The sequence below is a fragment of the Euprymna scolopes genome, chromosome 20, assembly GCF_053919585.1.
Source record: "Euprymna scolopes isolate OS-2025 chromosome 20, ASM5391958v1, whole genome shotgun sequence".
Taxonomy (NCBI): domain Eukaryota; kingdom Metazoa; phylum Mollusca; class Cephalopoda; order Sepiida; family Sepiolidae; genus Euprymna; species Euprymna scolopes.
Window position 1 is genome coordinate 17,237,154 of NC_136501.1, and position 21,861 is coordinate 17,259,014.

General features: G+C 33.6%; 1 protein-coding gene and 1 non-coding gene across 6 annotated transcripts in view; both read right to left on the bottom strand.

Moving 5' to 3' along the window:
- LOC145241334 (dystrophin-like) overlaps positions 1–21,861 on the bottom strand; it is a 1,936,823-nt gene that overhangs the window by 1,825,962 nt on the left and 89,000 nt on the right. The window contains exon 1 of one of the 5 annotated variants that reach the window (XM_080104176.1): positions 9,954–10,315. The exons of the other annotated variants lie outside the window; for them this stretch is intronic. Within the exon in view, the coding sequence (XP_079960302.1) occupies positions 9,954–9,975 (22 nt within the window). The 5' untranslated portion in view covers positions 9,976–10,315. Of the gene's footprint in view, positions 1–9,953; positions 10,316–21,861 lie in introns of those variants that run through there. 5 annotated transcript variants of the gene reach the window in all.
- Positions 13,225–13,306, bottom strand: Trnas-cga (transfer RNA serine (anticodon CGA)). The gene has a single exon. It is a non-coding gene; the product is annotated as a tRNA-Ser (tRNA).

Below are 21,861 nucleotides of genomic sequence, written 5' to 3' on the forward strand. Positions count from 1 at the left end.
ACTGGCTATGCATGTTTGTCCCAAACACACTTCTGCAAACAAAGAATCCTCTCCTAACGTATTTTTTAACCTAACCTATTTTTTAACAATATATTTTTAATTTGTATTGTTCATTCTTTTACTGACATATTTCATATTCAGAATTAACAATAGCCTTATTATCTAACATTCCAATTTCTGAATCTTGCTTACAAGGTTCGATTCTAAGCTTATCCCAATCTCATTTTAACTTATCTAATACGTTTCTTATTTACATGGAAAGGGGACAGCCCTTTCCCTGTAACAGTAGATGCAATTCAAAAGTAGACTCATTTCATTCAGGTATAACTTCAAAGTAAAAATTCTCTTTTGATGCAAAATAAACTCAAATGAAAAAAGTCAAAATTCTTCCATCAGCAAACTAATCAAACCTACATATCATTCCATGCCAAATGAATAAGGGTCACATTAGAACAGAAACGGATATGATCATAGATCTTCAGACAAAGAATTGAATGGCGCCTATTTTATGTCTCTAGATCGAAGAGTTCTGCAGAGATGATTTTGTGAGCTTTCGCAAAGATTTTATTTTTTATGAACTGTTATCCTCATCTTCATGGTTGTTTTTTCACCAGGTTTCAGCCAACTAATCCTTTGACCTTCTTCAGGATCCATGGCATAGTGAATAGAGACGTTGAATCTCTACAGTTATAAGTGAGCATTGTCTGAAGATAGCCGTTTCAATCCAACCCAAAGCAGGCCAGAGGATTAGTTGGCCAAAACGTGGTTAGACAACAACAACTGTGGAAGGCAGTATTTACTGAGGATACAGTTACAAGACTCAGCATTCCTATCCTGTTGCGGTTAACAGCTTGAAGAAGGCTAGAAGAATGGTTGGCTGAAACATGATGAAACAACAACAACTATGAAGATGAGGATAACAATCTGCAAATAAATAAATAAATAAAATATACAAATTACTCTTCGCAAAGAAGTTAATTTTTGAAGATAATAAGAATTTAAAATTCAATATTTCAGCTATTTTGGTATCAACAAAATTTATTTAGATATTTATGTAGAATAAGGACGATTTTATCGTTGGAATTTTTCAAGCAGTTTACGTAAAACGCTGAAAGGTAGCGAAATGCTGAGCCAATCAAATCACAGCAGCCGATGGCATTTAAGAAAACATTTGTTACCATTGGTTTATTATTTAAAACAAAATAAATAACTATTTATCATGAATTGAACGAAAGAAATTTTTTTAAAATGTCATTAAAAATTAAAAATTTTTGTTATTTAAAAAATAAATATTTATTTATGAAATATAGCTTACAAGGAGTGTTTTTTTTTTGCTTGGTTTGAATTTTCTTTATTTTTTATAAAAATTGCTTAATAACTATACTTTATATTATCTTTGTAAGAACAAAAAGAATAGTTTTCAGTATTTTCGACTAATTTTTCATTGAATTATCTTTGTAATAACAGATATAATATATTTTTCATTGAAAAAAAAAAAAATGATCAGTGTTTGCACAAAAAAATAAAATCATGAAAACTTTGTTTGGTACCTTTCAGTATTTTATGTAAACTGCCCAGAAAATACGGACAATAGCACAGTCTTTACTTTGCATAAGTACCGTCACTTATATACAACCAGCCTGGGTGCCCGGTGTTGCCCGGGTCTTTGGAGGTGAGTGTTGAGCAAAAAAAAAAAAAAAAGTGGTAGTAGGAAGGCAGGCTCGAACCCGTACCGCGAAGTAGGAAAACAACATGAAAAAAAAAAGTGACATCTTTGCTGTAATGTCCATCGCCAAACTGGAAGTGGCAAAGGTTTAAATTAGGGCTAGTCAATCGAAAAGAGGGGATGACTTTCGAAAATATCGGCAAAAAAGTGACCCCCTCCCTGTAGAAAGTGTCCAGTTGAGGGTGAAGGAATTAATGTTTTTAGCTAATTTTTCGATATTTGTCGTCCAAAGGGCCGAGCTTCAAAACGATCTCCTGAAAATCAGTCGCTTCTGTCAAAAGTTTTAGGCAGACATACATTTAAGCAGACAGGTGAGATTTACATTATAGATGTGCTTGGAAATATGTTTTGTTTACAAATGAAATTAAAAAGTTGACATTAATCTTTTCTTTTTGCACAAACCTGACAAATGATTTGTTTGTCTTACGACAAGATATGTACGAAATTGTCTGGCTGACGTTTGAATGGGACCTCGGTTACAAGCGTTTTACTGAATTGAAGTAATTCAAAATGGCAGATTCATGGACCTGTTACAGTCTTTCTTCATTTGGTTTTGGTATTTAGACTGTTGCGAGTTCCCCAGACTTTCTGGTGAGAAACACCAGGCGACGTTTCACATCTACTTTTCATATGATCTAATCGAAAAGGTTGACATCAACCAGGTTGCACACTTTCATTTCGATTTTTGCACACCAGGGTTCAGTCTTCTTCTCAACCATCAGTTGCCATGACTAATATCATCCCACCCGACAACTCATCGTTCAAACTCCTTGGCTTAACATTCACCATGAACTGGAACAAATACGTTGAGGACATTGCTCAGGCTTACTGTAAACAAATACGTAACGTAACATGTAACGTAACATGTAACGTAACATGTGGCCGCAGCCGAGATTGAACTCACTACACAAGTTTGTAGTGTAATTCAAATCTTGTTCATAGTTGAATACTTGATGCTTCGGCAGGGCTATCAAGAGTATTTTTTATTGTGACACCATCACTAGATGAGTTGCCTACCATGGCTTAAGAGAGACCCATCTACCCTCGAGAGAAGGATAGACTGCGCCAGTTTCCCAACCTGGTATTTTACCTTGCGTTACATACAGCACCTCACCTTCTCATATAAACACCCATCTGATACTGGCCAGGCTCAACATTGCTTAACTTCAGTGATCTGGCATGACTGTGCCATATATAAACAAGGTGGATTCTCTTTACCGTGCTAGAAAATTACTCACACCTGAGAGCATCCTATATCTACAAAGACACCATTAGTCCATGTATTGAGTATTGTTGCCAAATCTGGACTGTTGCATCTTACACGAGTGTCTCGCTCTTAGACAGGGTCCGAAAAAGAGTCTCAAATTTAATAGATTCGGTACTATCAATCAAGCTCCAGCTCCTGTCTGACAGAATTAGACACGGTGTGTTTTTTTTTAACGTGGGGAAAACCCAGCTCCCCAAAAAGGGGCACTCTGAATTGGAACAAAAATAAAACTTGTCTCAGTCATGAAGGATTTCTCCTCCACTGACAGAAAAGGTGAAGTGTAGCATCAAAACAGATACTAAACTGTGATCATGGCCCGAAGGCCAAAGTGTTTTACAATTATTTTAATGGAAAGTGCTACGATGCTCAACAACAACAAAAAAAAATAACAGCAAAAATAATCTGGGTCAACGACCAGCCCCTTAATAAAACGACTAGACTTCTTGTAGACCCATAAGCTAACATTTTCATATCTTCTAATCGGCTCAAATTGTACGTCTAATAAACTCTGTGCAAATTTGTTAAACAATGATACAACCTTATTTTTTTTTTTTTGTGTGCGTGGGGGGGGGGGTGACATTTTTATTTATTTATTTATTTATTTATTTTAATTAAAAAAATTTTTGTTTAGTATTATTACGAACATGCGTATTAGTTTCACAAGAAATTTTTAACTGAAGTTCTGCTGCCAAAATCGGTAGGAGTCCGAGTTGGAATCATAACAATGCTAGGAGTCAGTCGGATGTTTTAATCTATGAAGAATTTGGAGGCAGTCTTTAAAACAAGAAGTCAGAGTCTAAGAGTCAGAGTTTATATCTTCCGACTCTGCAATCCTGATAGACAAGCTCAAAGTGTAGTATATGTTCTTCAGATGCTGCACTTCAATTTCTTGTTCTCTGTCAGTAGAGTAGAAATCCTTCACGACTGAGACAATTTTTGCTTTTTGTTCCTTTTCTTCACGTTAGAAAACGACTCTGTCCCGTGGGGAGGCATTGTAAATAGGAATCCTGATAGGCAGTATTAATCTCATTCAATAAAAGCAAGCATGCTTCCTAGCCATATAAAATACATAACTAACAAAATATCTTTAAAGAAAGGAGTGAGAGTCAGATATTTTAGAATTCTAAGAGTCAGTGTTCATTTCTTCCAATTCCGCAATCCTGAAAGTGTTTATCTTATTCAATAAAAAGCAAAAAAGCTTCCTAACCATATTAAATATACAACTAACAAAAGATCCGGGTGTTTTTTTTTGTTGTTGTTTTTTTTGTGTATTTACTTCAAAGTTCTCCATTAGTTTTCTATTACATTAGAATTGGTAACTTTCTTCTACTTTTCAAGATTGTGTTTCTGTTTTATTGTAAATGTTTTGCTTTTTTTTTTCTTACAAGAAATGTTTCTCTAGCAGATGTCTTGTATTTGACAACTCTTGTTTACTTGACGCATTTTGTATTTTTTTTTTCTTTCTTTACATTTTTGTACAGGTGGTTCGAATTGTAATTTAGGCATCATCCGGTGAACATTGGTTTACGATGCACAGATGTCTTCAAGCAACAGTGTGCAGCTAATTAGTGATTTCAGGAAAATTAATCGACAGTAAACTGTTTATTTTATTTGATTTTTTTCCAACTTTATCAAAAAGGTCTGACAAAGCAATTTCACATTTTCTTAATGAAGCAAAAACATAAAAACATATCTGAAAAATATATCTCAGTCAAGTATGGTCTGACTAGTGAACTCCTTCAGGCTGTTTCCTCAAAGAACTTCATGCATGAATCTATATATTAATACGATAGCGTGTTATTTTGTGTGTGATGCTTACATCTTTTTTCGCTTCCGGGTGACTGTCGTTTAAGTTATGACCTTCCATTTCTTGTAATAAATAATTTTACCAAGAATTCTTCATAAGTTTGGTCTCGATTATAGCTGAATGTGTGTGTGTGTGTGTGTGTGTCTGGTCACGAATAGGCTCCTATATGGTTGACTATTTTAAAAAACCGATTACATATAATGATAGAAGATGTATCGAGACGCAGGAATGGGTATGTTTGATCTGGCAGAACGGTGGTTCATTAAAAGTGTGGTGTTTGCGTTCGTGCCTGGTCCACAATGTATGGAAATAAAAATTAAAAAATTAAAAAAAAAACGTTTACAAGTGTTTTTGATATAGATGTTAATAGGCAAAGAAGGAGTATGGAAGCCGGGCGATAGGCAGGACCTATCTACTCCTTAAGCAATTTAGGTTTGCAAACCGGTAATTTGTTTGAGTCACCAGCTCTAGGAAGGTTGTCATCCAAGACTGAAGAAGCCTCCCTCCTCTTTGGTTTAGTTTCAAAAATGTATGGTCACGTTCAATGCCGCCAAGACAAAACTGGTTTCATTCAATAATTACAAGAAACCTTCTCTACCACCTATAGCAATGGCCAACGACTCTTTATCTGAGAGTACGTCTCTCAAGCTCCTTGGCCTAACGTTCACAGGAAACATGAGCTGGAACAATTACATCGAGAGCATTGCCAGGGCCGCTGCGAGGAAGGTGGGCTCTCTCTACCGAAAGTATCCTGTACCTCTACAAGGCCACTATTCGCCCATGTATGGAGTATTGCTGTCATATTTGGGCTGGTGCATCGGCTACTAGTCTCTCGCTCCTTGACAGGGTTCAAAAGAGAGTCGCAAATCTGATAGGCCCTAAACTGGCATCTAAGCTTCAGCCTCTGTCCCATCGTCAAAACGTTGCATCCCTCTGCCTGTTCTACAAGTATTATAATGGTGAATGCTCTGATGAACTGCAAGCACTTGTGCCCCCACGACGTAAACACCCTCGACAGACCCGACAAGCTGCAAAATCCCACCCCCACACTGTAGAGATCCCTAGATGTAAAAGATCTTTCTACTCCAGTAGTTTCTTCCCCAGAACTGCTAGACTTTGGAATTCCATTTCAGGTCACTGCTTCCCCAACTGTACTGACATGCATAAATTCAAGTGCAACGTGAACCAACATCTCGCTGCCCAAATCCCTACATAGTACCCCAGTAGATGTTTCCCCTGATAGTAGCCCCCTAAACCAAAGTGGCAATGTGCCTTGTTTGGGGTGAAAATGTAATAAAAAAAATAAAAAATAAAAAAAAGATGTACATAAGAATACTTTGATAAGTATGTTTTAACTTAAATAGGGATGGTATAATAAAATTGGGTGGTCTGCGTTCGCGCTTGGCCTCCATGGAATGGAAATAGGGACAAACTTTAATAAAGACTTTTCATATCTATCTGCATAAGTATACTTTGATAATTATGTTTCAGTTTGAAGAAATATAGTATAATAAAATTATGGGGTGTTTGTTCGCACCTGACGTCCATAGAATGGAAATATGTCACAAAGTTTAAGAAGGTTTAATATAGATCCACAGAATATTGTGGTAAGTGTTTCAGTGTGAACAGGTATGGTATAATAAATTATGTGGTTTATCTATTTTATTTTTACTTTCATCATATTTTGCTACCCCCAAATTCGAAGCTATCTCTTTACAACCCTTTCTTTTCATCCCTATCATACTTTCATAAATCAGGGTCCATTTTCTGTAGGCTGTTTTTGAACCCAGTCAACGACGGGTACTTTTGCTAGTATATATATAAGTTTGGGATTTGGTTTTGATTTAAGCTGATGAACCCAAGTCATATGGATATATTTTTTATTTTTGAAATCACAACTTTATAATATATAAAAGCCGATAGAATATTAACTCTATAATAATATATACAAAATCTACAAGAATTAAAATATCATATTTAAGCGTATTTTTAGCGTCCCTACTAACTGGGGTAAATACTTTTGCAGTTTTAACAAAAGAGCTACAGTAATATCAGAACGTCTCCATTTATGCTGAATATCTACAGAATGCCAACATCAATATATTACATATGAATTAGTCCCCTGTGGAATTTCCACAGGTCCCGCTAGTTACATTAAATAAAATAGACGTTTTTGTCGATTAATTCTATTTTTGATCCTTTCTAATTTCTGAATAACGTTCTACACTTCTGGTAGGAACTGGCTGATGTAATCGCCATATTTATCATAAGAAAAAAAAAATGATATTATATAAATTGTTCAAAATCAGATTAATCTATCCTTGACAATGAATCCAGGATTGGAAAGCACTCGGACTTAAGATAAATATTGGCGATTACATCAGAAATGAAGACCGTTACTTGAAAGTATGAAAGTATCAAAAATAGAATTAATTAACAAAAAAACGTCTATTTTATTTAATGAAATATACTTAAGAAAAAAAAAAATGCCGCCTATATATATATAGTTTTTTTTTTTGTTTTTTTTTTTTGTTTTTTTAAGAGATGGTGAACTTTAAATAGACTTTATTTGTTTTAATTGCAGATTTAGCAACTATTGGTTATGTTTAGTTAGCAATACATCATGAAGAGACTAACTGACACCCGAGCAGCCTTTGCAAATTGCAAATCATATGATCAATTTACTGAAACATTCGATAAACAAATAATTTAACAAAATGAACCTTCCGACTGACCATCTCGTTTGTGCGATTTAACCCCATTTAGATTATTTTCTTTGATGATATGTTAAGTCCCATGTCTACACTGATAAACCAAACACAATAGACCATTTGGAAGACTAACATTCAATGCATTATTTATCTTACAGCCTAATTTAATGCGTAGAGTCTGTTAAATTAGACCTTCTAGATTATGCCATATATGCACAAGTCACGGGGGTCATATGCCCAAAATTGTATTTAAATTATCAACGCTGAAAATTAATCATTGGAATAAACCATACATTCATATAATGGAATATTTTTTTTTTTTTATTTATTATAATTTTAAATTTTTTGCAGGTAAAAAAAAACAAAAACAAAAACACCCTTATATATATATATATATATATATATATATATTTCCGTAACCACAACCAAGGTAAATGTTTCTCGCATGCTTTTCCCGTTAGGGATTCCCACCCTCTCGCCTTTTTTTCTTTCTATTCAAAAAATGCTACAATGCCTAAAGTGTGTTTTTTCATAAAGTCTGAAGAAATGCTGGTTTTTGAAAATTTTCAAACGATATAATGCTTGAAATTGTCAAACTAGACATTGAAACAATTGTAACGTAAAATGAAATACACTTTTTGTTGCCATCAACACCTTGTCTTGAAGTCTTGATTTTGCACACACAGTATATCAATGCTCAATTATGAAATGTGATAATTGTGTAGCTTAATCCTTAAGTCAACCATTTTTGGCTTAAAACCTATTGGTATATGAAAATTTACTGAATTACACGAACTCAGTATATTACATGTAAGTCTCTCTCTCTCTCTCTCTATATATATATATATATATATATATATATATATATATATATATATATATATATATATATATATATATGAGACTACCTCATTTAATCACATAAATTAATATACGAAAGTATAATTTTATGCGTAAACTAAGTATTTACTTTAACAGTGCTCAATACATAGGTAGAGCTAGGTAGTAAGTTAGAAAAATATATATGGCAATTAAGCTACACAGAGTATTCCGCATTTCATTCACACTAGGATTCGTCAGGCTTACTATATATACATATATATATATATATATATATATATATATATATATATATTAAAGGGTATTTATTTTTTGTGTTGACATAATAAAAACCGTTTGTTTCTGCATAATGAAACGGATTTGTAAAAAATTACCAAAATTTTAACATACTGGAAAAGCTGTTTTGCATGAAAAATAAATATTTGGATCTTGGAATGTAACGATACTGTTGTTCTTTTATATGTGCTCTATTGTTATATTTAACAAACATTGAGCTTCTAAACAAAAAGAATTGGTTTACACAAATAATGAAATATTATTGAAAAAAAAGTTTACCAAAACAATTATATATTAGTGTTAGGACGGTTAATTGAAATCGGGAATCAAAAAAATCGGAACAATTTTGGGCGTATCGGAATCGGTAGCAGAAAAATGTGTGCCTACGATTCTTTTGTGTTTTTATTTGATTTTGTTTAAAACAAAATCTTCCACTGTTGGTGCTAATAATAAAAATAATACATATTTATTGATTTTAAACTACCAGTAAAACTAACATCTATAGATCATCCCCACCCTCCACAAGTGTGTTTTTACATTTAAGAAAATATATACACATTTAACGTGTTTTAGCGTTAATCAGGAAAAATAAAAAAAAATTATAGTTAAATATTTATAGATTTATAAAGAATCAAATATTTAATACAGAATCGGTAATTATATTGGAGTCAGGAAAAATATTGGAATCGTCCCATCACTATATATATATATATATATATATATATATAGATATATACCAAATTATAGATATTCAAGAGAGAAAAAAACTTATGAATTTAACGAGGTTATTAAGAGTGCTCAATAAAAAAAGAGCAAAAAATATTTTTATTGATATAGACAAATTTACATGGTCCCGACACTGAACATGTTCCTGGCGAACTAAGTGCAAAACAGATCCAGACAATTGCACTTAAGGGAACAGCGAGGATACTAAAAAGAGCTCTCGGTTGGTTTCAATAAAAAGCGGGGCAATGTTGGCAGCTGGTTTGGCTGCCCCATACCCAGCATTACAAACTTCAAAGGAAGAAAAAAAAAATGTTTTGGACACATATTCTCTTATCTTATCTCTCATTTAAGAACCGGACTCCTGTGGAAGACAAACTTTATTAAGTCGCCTGACGAGGACTTGTGGTCTTGATCGATCATCTGTCTGAAACATTAGCATGTTCAGTGTCGCGACCATGTAAATTTGTCTATATCAAAAAAAAAAAAAAAAAAAAAAAAAATTATATATATATATATATATATATATATATATATATATATATATATATATATATATATATATATATATATATATATATATATATATGCGTGTATACTTACATTCTTCTGCATTATCAGCCATGCTTAAATTTTGTTGAGTCTTCAATTATAAATAAAAAAACCCATAAACTACTGCGGTATCCAATGTGTACAATAGAGAAGCAGTTCCAACGAAAGTTTGAAAGCTTCAAATGTACGTGAACAAGAAAGTAAAAATAATGGAGCTGCTATTTTGTCAGGTTTGTAATCCAACCGAAAGACAAGGGCAGGCAGTGTAAACAGAAAGAAAACAAAGTTACGTCAACAGACAAGTTGGGGGCCATTGCGTATTAATTAATAATCCAAACGAACGACGACACAGACATTTTCTGAGGATCCTTCCCCCCATCATCTCGCAGAAGCCAAAGGGATGTTTGATGGCCGCTATTTTTACCAAAAATAAAAAATAAATAAAAGTACCAATGTTTGCGTGGAGACGGCAAAAGAATCCCACATGAATAAGCGAGAGATCCGATACAGAGAAATTACCCAGCCTCCCATGTACACACTTTCTCTATCTTCATCTATTCCATGATGTAGCAGGCAGGTTTATTAGTTGAAGAGAAGATGCTGAGAGAAGAAAAATGATACAGCTGCCAAAAGTATTCCTTAAATACTATAGAGGAAGAAAGCAGTTTGTTCATCCCCCCCTACGGTGCCTTATTATCCCCACCCCCAATTCTCACACATCTGCTTCTTTTAACCACTTGCATAATCTAAAAACGTGTTCTTGTATGCAGCACACAAGTTATGCATCCTATTTTTTTTTTCCTCCAATTATGGCATTAACCCTAAAGTAGGTTTAACTGGCTTCCTTCAAAGGAGGAAATTTCATGGAAGAATGAAATTCACAAGCAGTCCTCAGTCGCATGTATATTCCCGTTAAGGAAGAGGACGACGTTGGGTTTTTACAACTCTTGCAAGGAATTGTCAACGTCCCCCTACATACAGCACCTAGTATTTCCAAATCAGTCACCCATCTGATACTGACCAGACTCAACGTTGCTTAATTTCAGTGATCTAACGAGAACCGGTGTGTCAATGTGATTATGCCGTATATATTTTTTTTTCATCCAAATGGCTCAAAGGAGATTGCAAATTGCTTTCTTAACATGACTGAACTTATGCACTTATGACTAGAAAGTTTCATCTTTCTGTTGCACATATTGACGGTAAGCAACCTTAAGAAACCAACTTCTGCCATAGACGTGTGCCAGAAGCAGAAACGTCTCAGAATTCTTCCATACGAAAAAAAAAAAAAATTGAACTGAGCAACATTTACTGGCGCCTGTTGAACATTTACGAAGCCAACACAGTTGATGTCAGCACAGTTACGAGATGCTTTTGTCGATTTCAGAGTGGCGACAGAGCATACTCCGAACGCCCATGCACAGCCACATTAAGAATGGTGGTGACTATGTAGAAAAATAGATTTTGAAGCACAAAGGTACCACTTCCGTCTTCATAGCTTTTCAACTTTTTTTTTTTGAAGTCAAAAAATAGGATGCATTACTTTTTTAATGACCGTTATAATATCATATCAGAATGCGAAATGTAAGTAAATGATTTGAATAATTAAAAGTATGAGAATTATTTTTTTTTTTACTCGGAGGTGGGGGAGGGGAGGGAGGCCATCGCTTATCAAGGCCCAAAAGTTACTCGAAGATATAGTGAGACAACACTGTGATGATTGGTAAAAGTGGAACTTGGATAGGGTGTAATTATTAAAGAGGACGACTCAGCAAAAACTTATATACATGACCATGTTATAGTCAGCTGGAAGCAGCCTCACGGTATTGTGTTCCACAGACGGACAGTTCTAGAAAATTAAAAACTTTGCTCATGAAGTCTGTTTAATTTTAGGCACAGATAGAGGGTAAGAGAAATTGTTAACGGTTATAGCTAGACAAGTATTTGTTGCAAATGTATTACGGGGGGGGGGGGTTAGATTAAAGCTCAGCCAAACACCTGCCATGAAAATAATAATAGAGTAGCCGTTTTTTAATTATTCTTACATTTAAACGAAAGTAATAAACATAAACGAACTGAAAAGCTGTATTAATAAAAACATACCAGGATTTATTTATGCTATTTTTTTAATTGCATTTTCACTCCCAAACAAGGCACAGTGTCACTTTGATGCAGGGGGCTACTATCTGGGATAGAAGCTGCAGAGATACTATGTAGGGAGTTGAGTCGCAACATGTCTGTTTACATTACACTTGAACTTCTGCATGTCAGTACAGTCAAAGAAGCAGGAACCTGGAAAGTATTTCCAAAGTCCCAGGGAAGACACTATTACAGTAGAAGACTTTCTGGCATCTGGGAATTTCTACTGTGTTGGGGTGGGATTTTGCTACTTGTCGGGTTTGTCAGAGGTATTTACACCAAGGGGGTACAAGGGCTTGTAGTTTGTCAGAGCACCTACCATTAAAATACTTTTAAAACAGGCAGAGGGATGCAACAATTTGTCAATGGGACAGAGGTTGAAGCCTAGCTGACAGTTTGGGACCTATTAGGTTGGCAACTCACTTTTGAACCCTGTTCAGGAGTGAGAGTCTAATAGCAGATGCACCAGTTCAAAAATGACAACAATACTCCATGCATGAACGAATGACGGCTTTGTAGAGGTACAGAATACTCTCAGGTGTAAGTAATTTTCTAGCACGGTAGAGAGAGCCCACTTTCCTTGCAGCAGCTTACAAATAATACACTTGAAATGTGTCTGGTTTGTTTGAGTAACTAGAGCAACTAGTGTGGATGCAATAGAAATACTGAACAAATGGATGTCGGTTCAGTGATTGAATTAAAAAGGGGAAAGTATCTTGAGAGTCAAGGAGAAAAGGCGAAGTAAAAAGTAGACGATGGGTTTACTTTTGACAGTCTCATAATTCTCACTTTTCTTATTTTGTCATTTAGTCCTCACATTCCATGAGCGATGTTTCTGACAAAGGAGGAAGAATTAATGCCTATTGGGTTTGAATATATCTAGATAACATTTATTGTTGGCTAGTTTTCTACCTTGAAGTAATATTTTTTTAGATTCTTACATCAAGTGGCTTTATACCTTATCTGGAGCTGTTTTCAAAAACAAAACAAAAAACATGATAAGTGTATTTATATTAATTTCAGTAATAATTTTTTCTCCATACGTGTATTTTATTTTTCCACCATTATGACTAATAGAACCATATAGTTTCTCCATAGTTGTGTTTCTTTCATTTCAGAAGCTGACTGGCCTTTAGCCATCTAACTTCTTTCACCGAGCCTACGGTTGTACATTTGAATATGGCGCTATAAACAGGATTCAAACCTGTGCAGGCAATGCCCATTGGATTTCGAATCCAACGCCTTAACCACTCGGCCATCGCAGCTAGCACTGCCAACAGGATGAAAATGGACCTTTGAAGAATTTTTTAGTTCGTATGCGATCACTTGCAGTGGAGTGTCCTAGATGTCCTTTTTTCTTTTTTTTTTTTTTTACATAGTCATCACCACTTATCAAGGCCAAGAGGCCACTCGAGGATAAGGGTTAAAGAGTGTACAGTAGAAATTAGAAAAAATGGTAACCGGTAGTAATGGAGATTCGGTAAATTTGTTAACTTATATGGAACGGCTCATCAAAAACTTGTTTACGTTAGACTTGAAGACAGCCATATTGTAGTCAGCTGGAAAGCAGAAAAACGGAAGACAATTCCATAGTTGTGCAGCTCTAAGAAAGAAGCTTTGCTCATGGAATCTACGCTTAGGTTTAGGCACAGGTAAAGAGTGGGGGAAACTAGTGATAGTGTTTTCTACTAGACAGGTGTTTCTTGTGAAAGTTTGGCGAGGGGGGACCATAGAATGGAGCTCAGCCGAGCACTTGCCATGAAAATAACGATAACGCAGAGACAAACTCGCAGCATCTCTTCTATGAGAAAAAGGTTGCAGGGAAGAGAAAAGGACATCCCCACAAGGCTACGAAGTCTATTTTGAACTCTATCAAGGCAGGATAAGTCCTTTCTAGCAGCTCCTGCCCAGATGTGGCAACAGTACTCCATCCTTGGACGTACCTGGCTCTTATATAGATAGAGAATTGCATCAGCAGTGAGATATCTACTGGAGTGATAGAATGATCCCACCATTTTTCCAGCGGCCTTAGCAACGGATTTAATGTATGTGTTCCATTTAAGATTAGGAGTAAAGATCAAGCCCAGAAGCATGTCAAAACATGAGGCCTCCTCAAGACGAGCGCCATTCATTTCAATTGATGCTAGATGGGGATCAGAGCGTTGATGATGTAAAGATAAAAGCTTGGTTTTAGATGCATTAAAAGTAACAAACCACCTCTTTCCCCATTGTATCACATGCTCAAGATCAGAGGAGAGAGAATCAGAGAGAACTTGGTCGTTTACAGTCTTAGATGTGCTACCATAGATAGTAGTGTCATCAGCATAGATGTCTACGAATGATGTAAGGATGTGATTTGGAAGATCATTAATATAGATCAGAAAGAGAGTAGGGCCCAGGATGGAGCCCTGAGGGACTCAAGCATTAATACTAAGAGCTTCTGATTTTTGCCCCTCAACCACTACTCTTATGAAACTATCAGAGAGAAATGATTTAATAATTGAGAAGACATTTCCAGCTATACCATAGCTGGAGATCTTGTGAAGTAAACCTTTATGCCATACCCTATCAAAGGCCTTTGATATGTTAAGAGCAATTGCCCTAGAAAGGTAGCCTCCGTCGAGAGATTCGCTAATCCTATGAGATATAACTGTAAGCACATCTGCTGTAGATAGGATGACGGGAAGCAATCCTCCTTAAAACAACGTTTAAACAGTTTTGTAAGGATGGGTGCAAGTTCTGGTTGAAGTGTTTTAAGCACTATAATTAGAATACCGTCAGGGCCGGTTGCTTTACTGGAATCAAGGCTTTTGATTAGCTTGGTAACATCACGTACAGATATTTGTATATCACATAACATGTTTTCTGATACAGGAGGAAATATTGGAGGTTAGCAGCCTTGGTCGCAAAGGTTAGAATTAGCTGCAAAGTTCTTGGCAAAGAGTTTGGCTTTGTCTGATGCTGACAGGATTACCTCAGGTCCATTTTTGAGAGTTGGGATAAAGCAAACGCTTCTGTTCAGGATTCTGTTTGCTATTTGCCAAAACTGGTGGGAACCCAGCCGCTGCTCAGCTACTTTGGACTTGACGGACTGAGCATACAACTCTCTTGTGTTCTTTATTACTTTTTTACAGTGGTTGCTGGCAGTTCTGAAAGCGGCTTTAGTCTCAGTACATCTATTACGTTGGAAGCAATGGAAAAAGTGATTTTTATGCGCAATTGCAGCAGCACATTCTGCAGAGAACCACGGCTGGTTGTTAGGTTTTTGCTGGAATATTTTCAAGGGTATGAAACGGTCTATACCTACAATTAACCATTCTGTCAGGTCTGATACTATAGAGGACACATCCTTTTCAAACATGGAACGCAGAGGTAGATCTGATATAAATGTGCGGAAGCTATCCCAGTCAGCCATAGAGTATCGATATACTTTACGATGGATAGGTACATCTGGGGACTTATTACATTTCATTTTTATCTTAACTGATACAACTGAGTGGTCGGAAGATCCAACTGGAGACAGAACAGAAGCTGAACACAGTTCAGGGCAAGTTGTGAGAAAGAGGTCTAGGAGACTTGCCTACTGGCCGTCAGTATTGGGAACACGGGTGGGTTCGTGAACAATCTGAGTGAGGTCATAAGCAATGGAGAAATCATGACAGAACCTCCTCTCATCATGGGTCTTGTTTGTGTGAGTTAACCATTCCACATTGTGAACATTGAAGTTTCCACAGACATGAATATTAGCTGAAGGATAAGCAGATAGGGCGTGGTCAATTTTCTCAGCTATGCTTTTAAAGATAGTAACTCTGCTGTGGTGGGGACGATAGAGAGCAAATATAAATGCAGTAGTTTGAGCTAGTGCAACCCGGAAGCACATATAGGGTAAGTTAGGATCTTCTCTGGAAATGTCCCTACCACATGGAAAGCCATCTTTTATATAGGCACATATTCCATACCCATGGCGATCTTGGGGGTCAGATTTGGAAGTTAAATTAGAGTATCCTTTAATTACAAACTTATCTAGGGAAATGGTCTGTCCAATGCCAGTTTCACCTAGAAATAATATGTCTAGTTTAGTCTCCTGTAATTGGGTTTCAACCTCTGGAAGGTCTAGATGACAATTTGCCCTAGATGACAGTATTCATTTTCTCACTGACAAACTTGCTATCCTTGCTCTTGACCAAAACCTATTCTCTGAAGATAGAACCATCCATCGTTACCAGTTCCACAAGTTTCAAACCTCCCTCTGCCTCAATCAAACTCTCTACTGTCATGGTGAACATGACCTATCCTCAGTTCCAAAAGTTCATCATTGATTGGGGAGTGCATAAAAACGTTACCAACATACCCTAACCCCCAACACAGGTTCAGAACCTCCTATACAGTTGTTCTGAGGATTACTTACAGAACAGTGTCATTAGTTCATATCCAACATTTTTCAGCATACCAGAAGATGAAATTAATACTGACACTGCTCGTGCTATACTGCAGTACCGGAACATCCCCCTGTCTGATGTGAAGTTGAGTCTTGCTCAGATCTTGTTACACTGCCAACTTCGTGATGGAATTGCATCCCATCCACATCATTATCACCTCCACAAAAAGTGGGTCATCTCTGCACAGGAAAGGGAAGCATCATTCAGTAAACGCAATGAAGCCGTGTTGAAACGCTATAATTTAAATTTTCATGAATTGGCGGCCATATTGATGAAACGCTATAATTTAAATTTTCATGAATTGGCGGCCATATTGATGAAACGCTATAATTTAAATTTTCATGAACTCCAGTCCCTGTTATTAGGGTCTAACATGTTGTTGCAGGATAAAGAAAAAAGTGGATGCTTGGCGGCCATATTGTTGAGGTGCTATCAAACTGCCAGTATCATGTGAAAATGTTTCATTCCAGTTGAACCACATTGCGGAATAGGCGCTCTCTGAGACTGGTGCCACCAAATGTGATTACCAATCATCAGTTCATTCTATCAGCTGGTGATACAGAGACAGTTCATACTCCGCCAGTTCGTGCTCCTCTTCCTGACCCTCTAATCACTGACGTCACTGCTCGAAGTAAGTTCGCACCAACACTTGTCCGCAACCTGATGTTCCTGATATGACATATCGGGATGAGAGAGTGACTGGTAGATCACCTGTGGTGACAAAAAAGATGTTTTGAGCTCTAAAGAATTTACAGCCTTTCAACAACCCTGGTCTGAGGTAATAAACCTTGAGTACTCTTGGTTTCGAACCAGAAACTATCATGGACTGGGAGGAAGGAGATGAACAATATACTCCTCAGTTCCTTCATTGTTGCTAATGTGTGTTTTTTTTCATTTCAGCAGCTGACTGGCCTTTTGTCGAGTATATGCTCATGCATTTGAATAATAACTTCAAAGCTGGGCTCAGTGACACTACAAGGAATCTAGCAGATGATGAGATCAACACTTTAAGATTTTAAATATAAAGAAGCTGAGCATGCAAGGTTCCCCTCTACGAGTGAAAAAGTTACTTTCACCATGACTAATATTTGTGCGAAATTTCAAAAAAATTCAAGGCGTGGTTATTGAGAAAAGTGCGAACAAACGAACAGACGAATGAGAGTGAATTACTAGGTCAAATCCCTCCTTTGTCCGAGGGGGGGGACAATTAAGCTAAAACTGAATACTTTACTTTTAAGTTCATTATAAAACTAGCAGGGCTACCCAGCGTTGCTCGGGGCCAAAATATAACCTATTTCTATTAAAAACTTCTATCTCTCTATCTATTTTCTCTCCCTAAACCCCAAATTTCTCCCTCACCCAACAAATCCCTTTCTAGTTGGACACACACACACACACACACACACACACAAGTAATGAGTCACCATTTTCTTTCAAAATTAGTGCATGAAATGACTGAAAAATCGACCCCCCCACACACTGTCAGCCCCGACTAAACCTAACCCAGTTGACCCCTAGAGAATGAATAATTTATTTATACATTTTAGATATTAATCATCCAGGGTAATGCCGATCAAGAAGATACCAACTTTCTGGATGTTTGTTTTGTATTTTTTTTTTTACTTACTTTTTGCTAGTTTTATAGTGGCAATGTAAGTATCATAGGAAAATGTTGAATTGGTCCTAGTGTCCACTTGTAGCAGTGGGAGGACTAAATATTTATAGAGAAAAATAGGTACTCCTTCCTCTACAGATGTTTCGATTGTGATGGTGTTGCTCCTAGGATGCAATGTAGCATTTTATTATAATGACTTAATGTGTCTAAAATTGTATTCCAAAATTACATAAGATAGTGGCTAATAGCCTAGACGTAATGAATTAGTAGGTGGCATCTGTTATAGCAAACCTATGATACTTCGATTCACAGAGGAATTTCTGCAGTTAAAATATTATATAGAAGATGAAACCATCAGCTAAGATTCTCACGTTTCACAGAATGAGGATTTTTCAAAAAAGGAAGCAATGTGGAATGTCCGTGTGGACCTGTTAATATAAATAAATATACAGATGCATAACGCCCATTACAATGTTTTAATGAGATTAGATAATACCAGTTTTGATCCGGTCGGATGCAGATGACGAAATACACACAAAGCACACATAAAACTATCATCTAAAACTCTCACATTTCACAGAATGTGGATTTTTCAAAAAATGTTATTTAAATGAAGTAAGCAATTGTAGTATTTCCACGTAGACCTCTTAATATAAATAAATATACAGATGCAGAACGCCCGTTTTAATGTTTTAATGAGACTCTGTTATTGTTTTAACATTTTTTTTATAATAAAGATTACAAAAAATGTTCAAGCTGGTTCAAAGTACAAAAAAAAAAGTCAATTTTTTACGAATTATTTTTTTCTACAAAATGTCTACATTCTAATTTTTTATGAATTATTTTTTCTACAAAATGTCTAAGTATACATACTAATTTTTTTATAAATTTTTTTCTACAAAATGTCTAATTATACATACTAATTTTTTTATGAGTTATTTTTTCTACAAAATGTCTACATACTAATTTTTTATGAATTATTTTTTCTACAAAATGTCTAAGTATACATACTAATTTTTTTATAAATTTTTTTCTACAAAATGTCTAAGTATACATACTAATTTTTTTATAAATTTTTTTCTACAAAATGTCTAATTATACATACTAATTTTTTATGACTTATTTTTTCTACAAAATGTCTACATACTAATTTTTTATGACTTATTTTTTCTACAAAATGTCTACATACTAATTTTTTATGACTTATTTTTTCTACAAAATGTCTACATACTAATTTTTTATGAATTATTTTTTCTACAAAATGTCTACATACTAATTTTTTATGAATTATTTTTTCTACAAAATGTCTACATACTAATTTTTTATGACTTATTTTTTCTACAAAATGTCTACATACTAATTTTTTATGAATTATTTTTTCTACAAAATGTCTACATACTAATTTTTTATGACTTATTTTTTCTACAAAATGTCTACATACTAATTTTTTATGACTTATTTTTTCTACAAAATGTCTACATACTAATTTTTTATGACTTATTTTTTCTACAAAATGTCTACATACTAATTTTTTATGACTTATTTTTTCTACAAAATGTCTACATACTAATTTTTTATGACTTATTTTTTCTACAAAATGTCTACATACTAATTTTTTATGAATTATTTTTTCTACAAAATGTCTACATACTAATTTTTTATGACTTATTTTTTTTACAAAATGTCTACATACTAATTTTTTATGACTTATTTTTTCTACAAAATGTCTACATACTAATTTTTTTATAAATTTTTTTCTACAAAATGTCTAATTATACATACTAATTTTTTATGACTTATTTTTTCTACAAAATGTCTACATACTAATTTTTTATGACTTATTTTTTCTACAAAATGTCTACATACTAATTTTTTATGACTTATTTTTTCTACAAAATGTCTACATACTAATTTTTTATGACTTATTTTTTCTACAAAATGTCTACATACTAATTTTTTATGAATTATTTTTTCTACAAAATGTCTACATACTAATTTTTTATGAATTATTTTTTCTACAAAATGTCTACATACTAATTTTTTATGACTTATTTTTTCTACAAAATGTCTACATACTAATTTTTTATGACTTATTTTTTCTACAAAATGTCTACATACTAATTTTTTATGACTTATTTTTTCTACAAAATGTCTACATACTAATTTTTTATGACTTATTTTTTCTACAAAATGTCTACATACTAATTTTTTATGACTTATTTTTTCTACAAAATGTCTAAGTATACATACTAATTTTTTTATAAATTTTTTTCTACAAAATGTCTAAGTATACATACTAATTTTTTTATAAATTTTTTTCTACAAAATGTCTAATTATACATACTAATTTTTTATGACTTATTTTTTCTACAAAATGTCTACATACTAATTTTTTATGACTTATTTTTTCTACAAAATGTCTACATACTAATTTTTTATGACTTATTTTTTCTACAAAATGTCTACATACTAATTTTTTATGAATTGTTTTTTCTACAAAATGTCTACATACTAATTTTTTATGACTTATTTTTTCTACAAAATGTCTACATACTAATTTTTTATGACTTATTTTTTCTACAAAATGTCTACATACTAATTTTTTATGAATTATTTTTTCTACAAAATGTCTACATACTAATTTTTTATGACTTATTTTTTCTACAAAATGTCTACATACTAATTTTTTATGACTTATTTTTTCTACAAAATGTCTAAGTATACATACTAATTTTTTATGAATTATTTTTTCTACAAAATGTCTACATACTAATTTTTTTATGAATTATTTTTTCTACAAAATGTCTAAGTATACATACTAATTTTTTATGACTTATTTTTTCTACAAAATGTCTACATACTAATTTTTTATGACTTATTTTTTCTACAAAATGTCTACATACTAATTTTTTATGAATTATTTTTTCTACAAAATGTCTACATACTAATTTTTTATGACTTATTTTTTCTACAAAATGTCTACATACTAATTTTTTATGACTTATTTTTTCTACAAAATGTCTACATACTAATTTTTTATGAATTATTTTTTCTACAAAATGTCTACATACTAATTTTTTATGACTTATTTTTTCTACAAAATGTCTACATACTAATTTTTTATGACTTATTTTTTCTACAAAATGTCTAAGTATACATACTAATTTTTTATGAATTATTTTTTCTACAAAATGTCTACATACTAATTTTTTTATGAATTATTTTTTCTACAAAATGTCTAAGTATACATACTAATTTTTTTATAAATTATTTTTTCTACAAAATGTCTAATTATACATACTAATTTTTTATGAATTATATTTTCTACAAAATGTCTACATACTAATTTTTTATGACTTATTTTTTCTACAAAATGTCTACATACTAATTTTTTATGAATTACTTTTTCTACAAAATGTCTAAGTATACATACTTTGAATCACTTGCATCTTGTTGATATCAATATAAAATGATACAATAAAATAAATTCTAAAACTAAGGAAAAATTATGATATTACATTAGCTAAGCTCATAGTTACAAGACTTAAAGAGTAATAAACACTTTTAACTTTTCAATACTGGGTTCGATTCTAGACTTTTCTTTTAATAAATATTATTTTCAAACTTATTTACGTCTTTCTTTAATTACTGGGGTCTGTTCCCCTTCCATATATAGCATATGTAATGTACTACTAAACTTTTAAATTTTAATTAAATTTGCATTTTGAAGGTTCAAATTTACACCATATTTTACAGTTTTACAAAC